Raw genomic sequence first — 16,985 nt, forward strand, 5'->3', positions numbered from 1 at the left:
GCTCCGCCACAGGACAGCACATGGGTAACAGAGGCCTTCTAGGCTGTCACATTAGCATCTGTGTAATATACACAGACTGATCATCACTGATGGTAACAGATGTTTATTAGTAAAATATGGGCACGAAACTAAGCAGACCAGTTATGGTGCTAAAATAATGAGAAATAACATATTGAGAATACGAAGGATCACTTTAAGTATTAAATGATGTAACTGCCTTCTTCACTGCTGGGGGAAGAGTTAGTTTCAGAGTATCTTCCCAGGTTCCATCACTGCCTTTCAGGATCTCGGGCCCATGCTGATGCCCCTGTCTTTACAAGGTCCTTAGTATTACTATGCCTTTCATCACAGCTCAGCCTTTCCCTTTAGCTTCACCTGCTCAAAATTGGATTAAAACTGGCCAACATGATGAATACTTCTGCAGTGAGTCTTTTTTTCTTTTTTAAAGATTTTATTTATTTGAGAGAGAGAGGGAGATAGCGATAGCATGAGTGGGGGGTGGTTGTCAGGAAGAGAAAGAAGCAGGCTCCCTGCTTCTCCCTGCAAGGGGCCTGAAATGGGGCTCGATCCCAGGACCCCAGGATCACGACTTGAGCCAAAGGCAGATGCTTAACTGACTGAGTTACCCTGGGGCCCCTGCTGTCTGTCTCTTAGTGGTCCATGGCCACCTATTTCTCTGCACGGCACCAACAATGCTCACTCACACCCCTTGTACTTCAGATAAAGGCACTCCATTAACTGCCTTTTTATGACATAGATCATACACAATGATAAAAATATACATTGATATTTTCAGTAGCTGCAGTATTTTTATTTTTCTGTAGTCTTATAATCTAGAATATTTTAAATATTTTCACCCACATGAAATTATCCCTCAAGTAAGTACTAAATTCAACCCTAAATTGTATTATTTTAATAAAGAAAAAATTTACAAATATTATTATAGCAGAAAAATATCTAGTTATTGTATTCAAGCTAATGTGTTGTTTGTCTTACTCACCAGGATGTCCAAGATTATTTAATTCATCTAAAATGAAGTAAGAGAAAACAGATTAGTTTTAAATAATTGAACAGCCAATTTAGCACAAATAGTAAGACTAATCAGAGAAGTAGGTTTCGAGCTATTAAATCAGGTTATACTATTTCATTAGTTTAGAACTTGTCGAATGCCTTCATGGAGAAGCCATGCCACTACTAAGCATGAAAGGATGCTACTGTGGATTTGGTGCAGGACTTCTGAGCTATTGCTACTTCCACTAAGTGACAAAAAGCTGAATGGACTCATTCATTGTTTCTTCAAAGTTTTAGATATTCTGGCCTTTTAGGAAAGAATAGGTCTGTTGCCTCAATGGTAAACTTCGTGAAACTAAGAAACAATCTCCTATGATTTTTTCTTTTTAAATAAACTTTGTTTTAAAATAGTTTGAGATTTATGGAATTAATGTGAAGACAGTAAAGAAGAGTTCCTGTATACACCCATACCCAGCCTCCCGACTTTAACATCTTCTGTTTAGTGAGCGTAAGGTGTATTTGTCACAAGTAATGAACCATTAATGTCCTTTTTTCCTCTGGGACCCCATGCAGAACACATTACATTTTCTTATGTCTCCTCGGGCTCTTTGTTGTGACCGTTTGAGGCTTTCCCTGTTTCTGATGGCCTTGGTAGCTGTGAAGGTTACTGGTAGGGATTTTGTGGAAAGTCTCTCGCTTTGGCAGGCGAGAATTCTACCACTGAACCACCAATGCAAGTCTCTCGCTTTGGATTAGTTGATGCTTTTCTCATGCTCAGACTGGTGGAATGTGTGTTTGGAGGTACAGTGGTTTCAGAATCATTAACCCATACTCTCCGGCTAAAGGACAGATAAAATCATCTAAGCAAATACCCATGACACGATAGCCATCTATTTTTTCTTTACAAATCTTAAGATGCAAATTAACACTAACAATAAATTAGAAATATTATGCTGTTGCTAAGACGTCACAGAGGAACTTATTCTTATCTGCCATGTAAAGTCAACGGAAGATCATCATCAAATTGTACAGGGCTCTGCACAACTTCTCTAGCCTCTTGTCTCATAGACTGCATTCATTTCTAGTTACTTAGGTCAGCACCTTGTTCTTCCTTCCCCTCTTCACTGACGCTGCTGCATACATTTGTAACGCATTTAGATTCTTTGGTCACATTCTGCATTCCATCCTGGGAATCCCCCCTCCCCTGACCTCCTACTAAATGACTTGCATACATGTATTCGCCATTATAATAATCATACAGAATAGCTTCACTGCCCTAAAAAAAAAAGAAAAACTCCTGAGCTTCACTTATTTAATCCCCACCTTTTGTCCTGACCAAATATCTTTAACAAAATACATAAAGTGAAATAGTAATATGTTCTGCAGGTTAAAAAAAAAGATATGAGGTAGGACACTGTAAATGGTATGCGTTAATCCATTAATTATAAAACATCTCAAATTTTACACTTTTTTAGAAAGAAAAGTTGGATCTAATTCTCCCATTTGAAATTTCTGAAGTAGTTTCATAGTTGGATCTTCATCTCTAAGCGGCCTGAAAGGTTGATGTGAAAATTAGAATTTGACAGTGTGTTTGCTACTGTAAAAACTAGAGAGAAAATCAGACAGCACAAGAAACAGCACAGCAAGGCAGTAATTTCCATGCATCGCCCTGAAGCCAAATGGCAGTGCTAGTTTGTATTTGTTCTTAGAGATACCCAACTTTGGAAAGTTTAAAAATCATGCAATTAGGCAAAAATGAAGTAAGAGAAATTAGAGGAGCTTGTTAGGATTTCTTCACACAGCCTCCCTCCTGTAAGGCCTCTATAGACAATAGGATTAGAATCCCCTTTACGTTAGAGAATTCCTGTTCAAAAGTATGCATTAGGACAAAAACAGTAATGACAGTATTTCAACCATACAGATACAAAAGACAGGAAAACCCAGGAAACAAAAGATTTAACTTTTTTTTACTTTACCCAAGTAGACCCCAAGATTATGTAATATTTTAAAGAAGCAGAAATTGAAAAAATACTTTGCTATCTACAAATCAAATTCTGTAAAACAATGTGATGTATTAAGGGAAGGTAACTTAAGTATTCAAATTTACTCATTAAAACTTATGTACAATGCTTTGAGTAATTAAAACAAATTTAAAAGCTTATGTTGAAACAGATTTTCCAGTTCTTTATATATATTATTGTAAAGATGATACGGCAGATTAATCTATAGACTTGTAGTTTCGAAAAATGGATCTTACCAATTTTATGCTGAAATAGTAATATTAGGTACTTGATAAAACACGTGTTTAACAAGAAATTGCCTGTCCTGAAACTCTCAAAGAAGCCACATTCACATTTGAACAGCATATAATCATGGCTAAAAGGGTGGCTAAAATCTTAAATGATTATCCATGATAGTACAGCTTTCCATTTTTTTCAACAAATTGTATAAAGATAAAAATTAACATTAAGAATAAATTGTAAAATTTCTCTATTCATAAGAGGTACAGAAATGTTATTCTTATTTGCAATAGAAAATCAATGGAAAATTAGATGCTTTATTAATGTGTTAGTTTAACAGCATCCCTGGCAATTTACAAATCCTGAGACTCAGTGAAATTTCTTTCTTATAGCTAGTATTTTTTCCATCACTGCACAAAGCAGGCTAGAGCACACCACCGATCCCCAGGGAACCAGCATGCAGGATATGTGGTTTCAAACCAAAGGATTACACTACCTTCAGTGCACTCCACTGCCTCATCTGTTCTTCCTTGTTCCAGAGAAAACAAATGTGAACATACTGTAATTCATGATCTTAGGAACGGCAGCCATCAGGTAAACAAAGAAACGAATGTCATAGAAATATGCTGGCAAACCAACATACGCATCAACCCTCCGACTGCTGACAACCTAACTATAAATGCATGAGGCTTAAACAGAGCAAACTCCCACATTATGAACTTTATAATGGGACTGTTAGTTAATGATCATTCTTTCCTTTCCATGTCTGTGATGCTTGGTTTTTAAAAGCGTTTTAATAAGAATCTTTTCCCACTTAAATCAAGTTTTTTGTAACTAAAGCTTTAAAGAAAGCTTTTTTTGCCACAAATGTTTATGATTTTGAGTTCAGTATGTGTTCTCTCAAATTTCTATATAAACAAGATAACTGGCTATTTAACATGACACTAAATAGAATGGGATAAAAAGCAGAATTTCGACTGCTTTAATGTTTCATTTTATATAACTTATACTCCACTTGACAGAACACTGAGAAAGATGGCTTACCTATGATGATTTCTACCTTCTTGCTATCTTGACTGTCTCGATCATTATATACATGACACCAGTAGGTTCCCTGATGTTCCAGATCCACATAAGGTACCTGTTTTCAATATCAGATCACACACACACATACATTTGCTTTCAATTTAATTTTAACTGGCTTGGAGAGAAACTTATTTTGAATTAGGAAAAAAACCTAGAACCTTTTAGTGGACTTTAGACATTCTTAGATTATTTCCATTTATTAGATTAAACATTAGCAGGCAAATAATACAATGACTCTAATAATGATGAGTTAGGTGTAGTACTACTGGACATTTTAAGGATTTTATTTTGGAGTCATCTCTACATCCAGCACAGGGCTTAAACTCATAACCTCATAATGAAGAGCTGTACACTCCACGGACTGAGCCAGCCAGGTGCCCCATCTGACATTATACTATAAGCCCTTACATGTGGGCTAGTGTTTTATTCCAGAACTTTTATAAACATAAGAATGAGTTAATACTGAGTAACAAGAGACTAGAACTGATAATAAGGTAAACATTAAAATACCCCAACAAATATGAAATTTAATGTTTGTCTTAATTTTCAATTATACTACTTATTTTATATATCAACACAAAAAATACCCAAATAACCCAACTTCTTACCATGTATAGCTTTTTGGTCTCATGTATTAATGGTGATTCATTTTTGAACCACTGATAGTGAGGAATGGGGCTTCCAACAGCAACACACTGTAAGACCAAAGTGCTGCCCGGCATCAGCTTTTGGGACCTTGGTTCAACGCAGATTTGCAACCTGGATTCAGAGACGCCATCCACACTTCCTTAAATTAAAAAAAAAACTATCAATGAACATAAATAAAATCTCTAGGTTAGTAAGAAAAATTTCCCTCCTTTAACTAAAACAAACAAAAAACCCCAAAAATGTGTTTTCAAGCTAATATTTTTTATTATCCTTAACAGTACCTCCTAAAACTATGTTTCATAAAAGTGTGACACTTTTAAAAATATTAGATGTTCTGTGGATAAAAGGATGCTGCAGACAAGTACGCTTAGAAAATTCTGGGTTAAACAAAGTTAAACAGATTTTTTTATTGCATGACTTCTCAGAGTTTTCTCCTTTTGTTTTCTTAAGGCTTCTCAGAGCTTTAAGTGTTAGTGTGCTTTGGTGTATTTAAATTTTTTTTTTTTTAAGATTTTATTTATTTCAGAGAGAGACAGAATGAGAGAGAGCATGAGAGGGGCGAAGATCAGAGGGAGAAGCAGACTCCCTGCGGAGCTGGGAGCCCGATGCGGGACTCGATCCCAGGATTTTGGGATCATGACCTGAGCTGAAAGCAGTGGCTTAACCAACTGAGCCACCCAGGCGCCCTGTTTTGGGTGTATTTAAAAGGAAAAAATAGTCCACACGTGTTTGGCCACAGATTCTTGTTGGTGGGGGCAAACAACTTATTAACATCTTGAGTGATGTTCACATTCAACACTGAAAGTTCTACATTCTGCTGTTTGATCTCACACATTAAAAGGAGTTTTGCTATTTGCATGGAATAAATATGATGGACGACAACTAGCATTTCTTCCTGAGGCAGACACCAGAAAGCATTATTACGATTTTTTAAAAAGATTTATTTATTTTAAAGAGAGAGTGAGCGAGTGAGAGAGAGTGTGTGTGTGTGTGTGTGTGTGCATCCATGGGGGGTGCGGGAGGAGAAGGGGAGAGAGAATCTTAAACAGACTCCGTGCTCAGTACGGAGCCCAACACAGGGCTCAGTCTCACGACCCTGAGATCACGACCTGAGCCGAAATCAAGGGTCCAATGCTTAACTGACTGAGCCACCCACACGTCCCCAGAAAGTATTATTTACTGAACACTCATGTGTTGCTCTAAGGTTCTCGAAGCAGGACTTGTCAGTGTTAACACAATATTAAGTCTCTATCACAAAACTCAAGGTCTCACACAGTGCAGGTAACCAGTCTTTGCTAAATGAACAGGATTTAATTTATAAACATATTAATGTTCATTACACACAGAGAAATATTCTAGAAAGATATAAATAATTCCCTTGTTAAAAAATGACTATTTTTTTAAAAAAAGATTTTATTTATTTATTTGACACAGAGAGAGACAGAGAGATCACAAGTAGGCAGAGAGAGAGGGGGAAGCAGGCTCCCCGCTGAGCAGAGAGCCCAATGAGGGGCTCGATCCCAGGACCCTGAGATCATGACCTGAGCCGAAGGCAGAGGCTTTAACCCACTGAGCCACCCAGGTGCGCCTAAAAATGACTATTTTAGAGATTATATATTTAGGTGTAGAAGAGCTAAACTGAGAAAGAAGAATGGAGATAGAGAGCTAACAGAAAGTTTGTTTCCCACCTATTCTTCTGTCTGCCAAAATGACAAAGAATATAGGTCTCGACTGTGAGTGTGAATACAGAAAATAACATCTGATAGGTGCTCTTTAGAACAGGTATATTTTTTAAATCAGTAGTAGTTACTGGCCCAAAAAGGTGGATGAGAGAGGAGAAAACCAGTATGACGAAATGCTTTATTGCAGGGAATGATACACTACCTGTCCTTTCATGTCAAAGGCAACTTTAGAGGTTTTATTCCACAACACGATTTTGCCAGAGTGATACAACAGTTGGGAAAAAGACATACAGCATAGAAAGAAACACGAGGGAGGTTTCCAGAGGCCAGCAGCCGGTCTGGCCTATGGCATCTGCATGTGTAGATGTCCGCAGAGAAGGGATCATAGCACATGGGATGAAGTCGGAACAAATGGTGATCTTCTACTGGTGATAAGTACGTACGTGAGCTTCCGGTTCCGTTTGTGATACTGTGAAATTCAAGTAAACATTCAAAACAAAATAAGGCAATTCCCACTCCAATATTCAACTTAATTTACCACTTACCCTGGAAGCTTCCTGTTACTTCAGTGATATCACAAACATCCAGCTGTGACCACTGGCTGAATTCAAAGGTGAAATTATTATTAACCCGACAGACATAAAAGCCTGCATCTTTTACATGCACCGTGTTAAAAATAAGTTCTGATGCATTTCCGTTTGGAATCTGCAAAAGAATCAGCAAGAGAATGTAAATGAATGACTCATCAAAACAACACGCCTTGTGAAAATGTGCCGTGCAAAAAAATGTCGATTTCTCTGGAGATCTGAAAAGCATATTTTCTCCCCAGTTCTAAAATATTTTTTACTTAAAAAAACAAACATTTTGAATAATTTAAGACTGAAGTCTTAGAAATCCACACTCTTACAAATCCATTAACTGGAGAGTTAAGCTCTCTCCCACAGATCTTCCAAAAACTAACAGAAAAGTACCTGTTCCGTCATTTAAAACTGTTCAAATCATTGGTATTTAAAGACTCTATGATGGCAAATTTTTACGTAACATAGAAAGTTAGGCCTGGTTATTCATTTCAATTCTGGCCCAATTAGCTGTGAGTACATAAGCAAGTTATCTGACCTTGAGACCCCATTTTCTCATCTGCAAAATTCCATAAGAGGACAGACTACTGAACCACCTCTCTTCTTTCAGGGTCTGGGTTGAGAAGGGCTATGGACAACACGTCAGTGATGGGAAGAAACGGTCACCTAAGGGTTTCCCAAGCTCTCCAGCAGGGCTCTGGTCACCACATTAGGGCTTTTCACCTTTGCTGCTCTCATCAATCTGTAAATTCCACCTGCTTCTGGCACATTGCCAAGGGGCTCAGTGGAGTGCCTTCTTAGATTACAGGAGCTCCCTTTCAAAGTATCCCTCTCTCTCCAAACCCCGACCAACTGAATTCCACTCTCAGCCACTCAGAACCTGCACCAAAGCAGTAGTCTTCTGCGAAGATTTGACAACTAGGACGACCGGCTGCCCTTGACACCATGTTAATGTACTAAGTCTGCTTTCCCCCAGACTGTTAATGCACATTTTGTCTCTCCTCAAACCTCCCACAATCAATCCTGCTTCTCTTAGCCACCGACTTCAGAGAGAAACTCTCCTCTCCTGCCACCAAGTCACAAAGCTATCTATGTATCTCCTTGTAACTGCTCTCTTCTCTCCGTTAAAATGGAAAATGCGTCTTCCTAGCAAAGGCTACCTGGGCTTAGGATCTGTGGGGATCCACTCAGAACCTCAGACCTGGTATGCAGACTAGTTCAAGCTGCAGACATCTGGGATCAACCGGTAATTTTTCTATCCAAAAGGTGCAGAAAGCAGCCTTCTCAGAGACTCCCCTGTCTGACTAAACTAGACACTTCTGGGAAATGAGGCTACCATAAATTCCTTCTTCAGGGTGGCTTTATCCACCAAGAATAAACCTACCACAAATCCCTTCTCCAGGAGGGTTTTATGACCATGATGAAGACAGGAAGACCACTTGCGCCTGCATGAATAATCATCTTATCTCCTGTTTATTCTTCCAGAAACCCCTTTGCATTTCTTAAAGAAACCCTGTCTGTTTCTCTCAAAAGGGCCTTTCTCCCTCCTCCCTTTTCCCTACTAAATTAGGTATGTAAGGCTCTAACTCTAACCAGTCATGGAGTTACTTCCTTTGTAAGTTCCTGTATGAATAAACTTTTTCTCTTGTCAATCTGTATTTTGTCAGTTAATTCAGAGGCACCCAGAGAATGAACATAAGAGGGCAGGGGAAAGTTTTTTCCTCTCCTGTCAATCCCACCCTCTCTGACCTTGCTCCTGCAACTTTCTCTCCACTTTACCATCTATTTCTCTTTTATTGGATCACTCTCGAAAACAAACTCTAGTCCTCTGTATCTTAAGTAAGTAAAAAACCCAAATAAGCCCTCCTTGACTCGCACCCTCTCCTCTCAGCAGCACTGGCAATGCTAACTACCCTTTTTTTCTTGAAATACTTTTCCTTTTAGGCTTCATACCATTCTCTGCCGGATTTCCTCCCATCTCTCTTACAGGTTCTTCTTAGTCTCTTTACTGGTTTGTTTTCCATAACATAAACTTTCAAACACTCTCCGGATATCCCATCTGCCTAGCTGACTCATGGAGCTGTCTAGAGGGCATTTTGAACTTAATGCATCTAAAACGAAATCCTTGAATTTTCTCCTTAAATCCATTTCTTTCCCCATCTTCAACACCTCAGTACATGATACTTCCCCAGATGCTTCTGTAAAAAATCCAGGCATCATCCTTGATCTCTCTTCCTTTTCTTCATGCTCCACCACTAGCCAGTCAGGTGTGGCCCACTCCCCCACCACAATCACCTGATCAAGCACTCCGCTCCCTCTCCACCACCCTGCCACTGTTTCCAGTCTAGCAAAGGCCTGAGCTAACTGGTCTTTCTGCTTTCTCTTGCTTCTCTTCCAAGCGGCAGCTTTGTGTCTTAAACACATAAATCCTATTATGTTACTTCTCCTGCTTAAGACAGTTAGTGGCTTCTAACTTGAGATCACTCTGCTGATTTTCCTCATAGTTCTTAACTCAAAGAATTCTCCTATTTGTTTGCTGTCTCTCCCCACTGAGGTGGGAGCACAGAACCCTGGTTGTCAGTGTTTCCTCACCATGGCCTTAGACCAAGGCCTTGCACAAAACAGGCGCTCATCAAGTACCTGTTAAATGAATACATCTTAAAATAACCCTATGGCCATAAAGGGAGTCTGACAAAACTCGACCTAGTGAGTGCTTTAAAATCTATTACAACTCTTGGGGCGCCTGGGTGGCTCAATAGGTTAAGCATCTGTCTTTGGCTCAGGTCATGATCTCAGGGTCCTGGGGTGGAGCCCCGCATCGGGCTCTCTGCTCAGCGGGGAGTTTGCTTCCCTTCCTCTCTCTCTGCCTGCTGCTCTGCCTACTTGTGATCTCTCTCTCTCTGTCAAATAAATAAATAAAATCTTTAAAAAATAAATAAATAAATATATAAAATCTATTACAACTCTTCAAATCTAAGAAGTACTCCCCACCCCCTACATTTTTTACCTTTCTCAAATCAGGGCATATTTTACAAATGATATGCTTAATATAGCAAGTTTTATCTGTTACTTCTTCCTTTTTAAAAGGCATTTATTAAGATAAAAGCAACTCTGCAATTGAGAACATGTTATAAATAACTTTAGTTACCATCTCCTGAAAACCTAGGTACATAAAACATCCTGCCTTAAATTCTTATAATCCTGGATGATAGGAATTCATATTACAAAAAATGACACTCAGGGTTCTAACACAGGCCTATCTAGCACCAAAGCCTACATGCAACCTTCTACTACAGTTCAGCTGCTCTCCCTTACCTGAGTATAGGGGATGGAAATTAAAAAATATAAAACCACACATTTCTTCTAAGGCACGGGATGATCCCATTAAAGGAAAGATCATGATATTAGAATGGCTCTTTAACTTAGTTTCAGGTTTGCAAATGTAGACTTAGCACTGAGTTTGGATGAAAGCTTAGTTATTTGACTAACAGGATGAAAAGAGTATGGGGTTTCAAGGTACAGTCTAGGAGGGAGGGGGTTACGGGGAGCTAGAGTGGGAGAAGAGAGAAGCCGACCAAAGTGAGACACAACACCAGTGTGCAGAGTAGCTCAAAGAACTTACAAGAAAAAAGGATTCCAATATGGGATTTTAAATTATTTGTTGGGTGGTAAAAGAATAATGCTTCCCTCCTCCAGCCTGAATTTTACTTTGGAATCTACCACAATAGCCTAAATCTTTTGATATAATAGTTAAGTGCAATCTTCCATTAGCCTCCCATGACACCTTAAAAATCTTTTAATTAAAGATTTTGGTTTTCTTTTTCCAGGTGGTTGGGAAGATGGTGGACATTGATACTGAAGGTGCCTACCCAAAGCAGCCAACTACCTTTCAAAATAAGAAGAGGAACTTGCTTGGAGAACTGGCAAACAGAAGCTCTTACAATACCATAAAAACTTTGGTATAGGTTTCAAGATCCCCAAGGACGTCACTGATAGTCCTACACTGACAAGAAATGCCCTTTCACTGGTAATGTCTCTATCGGAGGGCAGATTCTGTCTAGTGTGATCAAGATGAAGATACAGAAAACCACTGTCATCCACCGAGATGTCCTCTACCCCATATGAAAGTAAAACTGCTTGGAGAAAGACCACTAGACTATGCCCGTACACCTGTCCCCCTGCTTCAGGGATGTCCAGAAGGGCAACACTGTCACAGTGTCGGCCCTCGAGCAAGACTGTGTGCTTCAGAGCGCTCCAAGTGACCCAGGCTGCTGGCACCAGGAAGCAATTCCAGAAGTTCTGAGACTAGAGGGCACACACCGCCAAAAAAATAAAGTCATTGTTCAAAAAGAAAAAAAGAGAGAGAGGTTTGGGTTGGAACATAATTTTTTGTTAAGGATTTTTGTGTGGGTATGTTAGAATGTACTGGTGATAGATACTATTTGTGAACACTGCTGTTCTAAATAATCCTGATTTTCCATAATTTCTAGAGTTTAGAGAATCGATTTTATCATTGCTTACCAATTTTTAAAAAAGATTTTATTTATTTGAGAGAGTGACAGAGAGAAAGAGAGCACATGAGCAGGGGGAGGGACAGGGAGAGAGGCAGACTCCCTGCTGAGCTGGGAGCCCGTTGTGGGGGCTCAATCCCAGGACTGTGAGACCATGGCCTGAGCCGAAGGCAGATGCTTAATGGACTGGGCCACCCAGGTGCCCTGCTTACCATTTTTTTATAAGACAACTTTCAGAAATGCCTTACCAAAATAACTGTTATTGACTACTTCAGTAATAACACAGCCAACTCTATCAGATCAAAATTCCAAAAAAACACACTGAGGATAAAGATGTTCAATAATTTGCTATCATTCTCTCTTATGACAAGGGAAGTAAAATACATTTAAAAAGTTACCTCTTTATTCATCTTAAACCATTGATATTGTACAAACGGATGTCCAGTTGCTCGGCAACACAGTTTGACAAACTGTCCAGCCAAAACTGCCTTGGACTCTGGGTTGACGGTGATCTTTATTCCTTTAAAAAAAAAAAAAGGTTAAATAAAGTCACAGAAAAGAGGTTTTCCTTGTTTATATTTCTGAAACCAAAAAAACCAAAGAGCATTTTGGAAATAACCTGTATATTCATCCTAGTTGTAAACTGCCCATTCATATCTCCTTCCCCATCAGATTAAGCATCTGCGAGTTCCAGGCTTTGTAAAACCAAGAGGAAAGAAATTCATCCCCAGAAGACTTTGATCTACTGTACGCCCCATGGCTGGGGAGAAAACTGTTTGTCATCTTTCTTCAATTCTTAGAAATATTTTTTTTATATTCTGACCCCTCTGAAATCAGGATGCACCTTATGAGAGACGTCGGCCAGACCGCAGCCAGAACCGGGCTCTCACGCCAGCTCTTCAAGTACTCGGTCATAAATGCTCACGTGGCTGGCACTTCCACGGACTTAGGAGCACTGTTGCAAGTGGCGGCCACTGAAAATGTCTTCAAGACACATTTATTTCAGAGCTGTGACTTAGCATTCAAATGAAAATCACTCCGTACACAGAAAGGCACAGAAACAGAACAGCAGGATACAAATCCGACATATGATATTTTCTCATCTGAACAATGACTATTAGCACCAAAGCTTGGGACAGCTTTATTTTTTTATTTTTATTTGTATTTTTATTTTTTTAAAGATTTTATTTATTTATTTGACAGAGATCACAAGTAGGCAGAGAGGCAGGCAGAGAGAGAGGAGGAAACAGGCTCCCTATGGAGCAGAGAGCCTGATGTGGGGCTCGATCCCAGGACTCTGGGATTAGGACTTGAGCTGAAGGGAGAGGCTTAACCCACTGAGCCACCCAGGCGCCCCTTGCGACAGCTTTAAAGAAAATCCCAAGTCAATTATGGAACTACCTTCTCACCGCTTCCCCTTCACCCCCACCGCTATCTCCCTCTCAATCACTCCCTCTGCAGAAGCCTGCTGCCGTGGCATTAGGACACTCAAGCAGCCCTGCGGGAGGCCCGAGTGATAAGGGAAGAACCCGGGCCTCCTGCCAGTGGTCATGTAAGTGAACCACCCAGGAAGTAGATGGTTCAACTCTAGTCAGACCAGACAGCTGAAGCTCTGCCCCAACAGCTTGCCCCCACCTCATCAGAGGCCAAAACCAGAGCCAAAACCAGCCAACTAAGCCCTTTCCAGGTTCCTAGCCTCAGAAACTGTGTGAAGTAATAAATGGTTTTTATACTAAGCTTTGGGTTTTGGGGTAATTTGTTATGAGGCAACAGATAACAGACACAAAAGAAACCAAAGTTAGGAAACTCTATGCTATAATACATAAAACTGGGTTAGCTGGCTTCTAGGAAGGAAGAAGAAAAGATCGTTAAAACTTGTAAAATATAAGGGGTGCCTGTGTGGCTCAGTAGGTTGGGCAACTGTCTTCGGCTCAGGTCATGATCCTGGGAGTCCCCGGATCGAGTCCCACATCAGGCTCCCTGCTCGGCAGGATGTCTGCTTCTCCCGCTGACCTCTCTCCTCTCATGCTCTCTCTCTCAAATAAATAAAATCTTAAAAAAAAAAAAAAACCCTGTAAAATGTAATTCCCTGTACCTAGTTTTATTTTCTTTCCTCATCTATCCTGAATATGATCTCCTAACAGTATCTTTTTCCTCTATAAGCCACCAAGCCAAAGGAACGAAACAAGATTATAGTTGAAGAGGAGTTAGTCCAATAGTAGCAATCTTAGTACCTCAGAGATACTAACCTTTCCAGGACAAAAATAGTATATAAGGTAAAATAAGTATGTGAAAACCATTCCAGAAAGATACCAAAACCAAAATCCAAAATGAATAAACATTTATTGCATACCTATTACATTTGAGGGTGTGGAGAAACCCTAGAAAATCTTTAGTAAAAAGAGTAGAGCCTCTCAAAAAAGAATTTAAAATGTTTACCAAGGGAGAACTTTCCTATTCATTAGTTCTTTATGTTGATGCCAAGTTAGCACAGTATGGAAAAAGTAATAGTTCTGGAACCTGTAGTATGTGTTGGTTGAAAGGAACTGTGAAGACAGAAAATGGGATGAGTGCTCTCACTCTGGCGGGCAAATTCACAGCACTGCGTTTAAGGCTCCCAATGCCATTCTTTAGCCACGAGAGACTTAGGGTCACAACTTCTAGATACAAAGATTCTGATTTTCAAAGTTTATGTGTGGTAAGAAAGAAAAAAAGCTGTAACAACAAAAGAAGGGAATATAAATCTGAAGAATGGAGGATTTGTAGCTAAATGGGCTTTAAAATGTGGATGTCTTCTAGCCATCTCCAACTTAATGTGTCCCAGATTCCTCAGAAACAAAATCTACTCCTGCATGAGACCCATGTCTTCCTTTCTCAGCCTGTCCCCATGCATCCAGATACTCAGAACAAAAACTTAGCAATGCCTCCCGAATCCCTCTTTTCTTCCTGTTTCCACGTGCAACTTCTCTGCAAGTCCTGCCAGTTCTGCTTTTCCCAGTCTCCACATCGTTGGTGCCATGATCTTAACCCAAGCCACCGTCAGCTGTGACGAAACTATATTACAGCCTGCAAACTGGTGTCCTTGCTTCCAACCAGCAGCCCGAATGTTTCTTTAAAACATAAATCAATCCAGGCTGCCCGGGGGGCTCAGCTGCTTGAGGAGCCCACTTACAATTCTGGCTCAGGTCATGATCTCAGGGTTGTGAGACTGAGCCCCACCATGGGCTCCACGCTCAGTGGGGAGTCTGCTTGAGATTCTCTCTCTTTCTCTCTCTCTCCCTCTCCTCTCCCCTCCACTCATACTCTCTCTAAAATTAAATAAATAAAATCAAATAAAACATAAATTAATCTGTACCACTCCTCTGGTTAAAGCCCTTGACTAACCTATTGTACTTTGAATAAAATCTACACTCCTCAGCACAGTCAGAAGGTCTTCCATAAACTGACCTCTCTAACCTCGTCCCCTCCCATCCTTGCTCCATCTACACTGGTCGTCTTTTCGGAAACCAACCCATTTTCTACTTTGCTACTTACGAGTCCTCTGCCGGATTTCCCCTCTAACCCCCCACTGTTTCACGGCAGCCTCTTTCTTTCTCATCATCTAGGTCTCTAGATTCTCTGGGAAACGTCTCTAAACCAGCTATCCCCCACCCCCACTTCTCGATTACATTCACCCCACTTTGTGGTCTTCCACTGCACTAACCATCTGAAATCCCTGGGTTTTCTTGTCTGTTTCACCCACTAAAACAGAAGCTTCATGAGACCAGGGACCTTGTTTGTCTAAGTCCCCAGTGTACCCGACACCCGGCACTCTGCCTGGTGCACAGGGCGCGGAGAGTGTTCCACATGTATTTACTGGATAACTTTGTATCATCACTGGAATAAAAGCTACTATGGCAGAAATGTACTGACAGCTTTTTATGTGCCTGGTGTTTTGATCCCTAACCTTCAAAATGACCAAATGAGTTAGAGATTAGTTAGATTTATGTGACAGTGAAGAAAATGAAGTAATTTGCAAAAAGTCCCCCAAATTACCTTGAATAAACTACTTAATCTCTCTGAGACCAATCTTTCTTTTCCCCATTGTAAAATGGCGGAACCAGAAGACAAACCTAGGTTTCCTTGGGCTTTAAAATCCCCATGTTTTTGTTAATCTAGTGATTTTTTTTTTCCTTCCACCTTTATGGAAGTATACTTGACAAATGAAAGTTCTATACATTTATAGCGTCACCATGTGAGTGCTCGCTTTGGCAGCACATATACTATAGTGTCACCATGTGATAATTTAATACACATACACACTGTGAAGTGATTACCACTGTTGACCTAATACATCTGTCACCTCACATAGTTATTTTCTAGTGATTTTTTTTTTTGAAGATTTTATTTTTAAGTGATCTCTATGCCCAACACAGAGCTTAAAATCCTAACTCCGAGACCAAGAGTCACATGCTGGGGCACCTGGGTGGCTCAATCGGTTAAGCATCGGTCTTGGGCTCAGGTCATGATCTCAGGGTCCTGGGACTGAGCCCCGCATTGGGTTCCCTGTTCAGTGGGGAGTCTGCTTCTCCCTTTGCCCCTGATCCCCACTCCCCCCACCCCAGCTCATGCTCTCTTTCTCAAATAAATAAAACTTAAGAAAAAAATCACACGCTCCACCAACTCAGCCAGAGTGCAGTGTCTTGCACCATGGCAGTGCTTATAAACTGACTACGGCAAACATTCTCTCCTATTATACAAAGAGATAAGAGTGATGGAAATTAAAAGGCTTTCTCCCTTGGGACATCTGGGAGGCTTGGTCGGTTAAGTGTCTGCCTTTGACTCAGGTCAGGATCCCAGAGTCCTAGGATGAAGCCCCGAATTAGGCTGCCTGCTCAGTGGGGAGCCTGCTTCTCTCTCTCCTACTTCCCCACTTGTGTTTCCTCTCTCCCTGTGTTTCTCTCTGTCAAACAAATAAATAAAATCTTAAAAAAAAAAGGCTTTCTCCCTAGAGTGTCTTACAAAGAAATGAGTAAATTTAATGGACAAAGGGCCCATAGCGCCAGGATATCTTAAAAGGTGTCCTTCCTTTGTTGGGGAAACAAAACTACATGATTTCTAATGTAAGTTAAGCTCAGTTTACACATCTGTTCTGGACCATCCATTTCAGTAGTTTGGTCTTTAATAAGCAAGAAAATAAATACACGTATTTTTACTTAATGTTTCAAAGATTGAGAATTGAAAGGCACA

At 40.1% G+C, this 16,985-nt stretch overlaps 1 protein-coding gene and 1 pseudogene across 2 annotated transcripts in view; one reads left to right on the forward strand and one right to left on the reverse strand.

Annotated features, from left to right (window-relative positions):
* Positions 1-16,985, reverse strand: part of MALT1 (MALT1 paracaspase) — a 60,510-nt gene that overhangs the window by 27,697 nt on the left and 15,828 nt on the right. Inside the window, exons 3-8 of one of the 2 annotated variants that reach the window (XM_044242892.1) lie at positions 12,155-12,276; positions 7,213-7,372; positions 4,946-5,124; positions 4,296-4,392; positions 3,748-3,780; positions 1,001-1,027 (exon numbers count right to left, since the gene is read on the reverse strand). In XM_044242892.1, coding sequence (XP_044098827.1) covers positions 1,001-1,027; positions 3,748-3,780; positions 4,296-4,392; positions 4,946-5,124; positions 7,213-7,372; positions 12,155-12,276 — 618 coding nt within the window. The remainder of the gene's footprint in view (positions 1-1,000; positions 1,028-3,747; positions 3,781-4,295; positions 4,393-4,945; positions 5,125-7,212; positions 7,373-12,154; positions 12,277-16,985) is intronic. The other variant, XM_044242893.1, reaches the window with a different exon arrangement.
* LOC122902851 lies at positions 11,085-11,548 on the forward strand (annotated as a pseudogene).

This window comes from Neovison vison, chromosome 3 (genome assembly GCF_020171115.1).
Source record: "Neovison vison isolate M4711 chromosome 3, ASM_NN_V1, whole genome shotgun sequence".
Classification (NCBI taxonomy): domain Eukaryota; kingdom Metazoa; phylum Chordata; class Mammalia; order Carnivora; family Mustelidae; genus Neogale; species Neogale vison.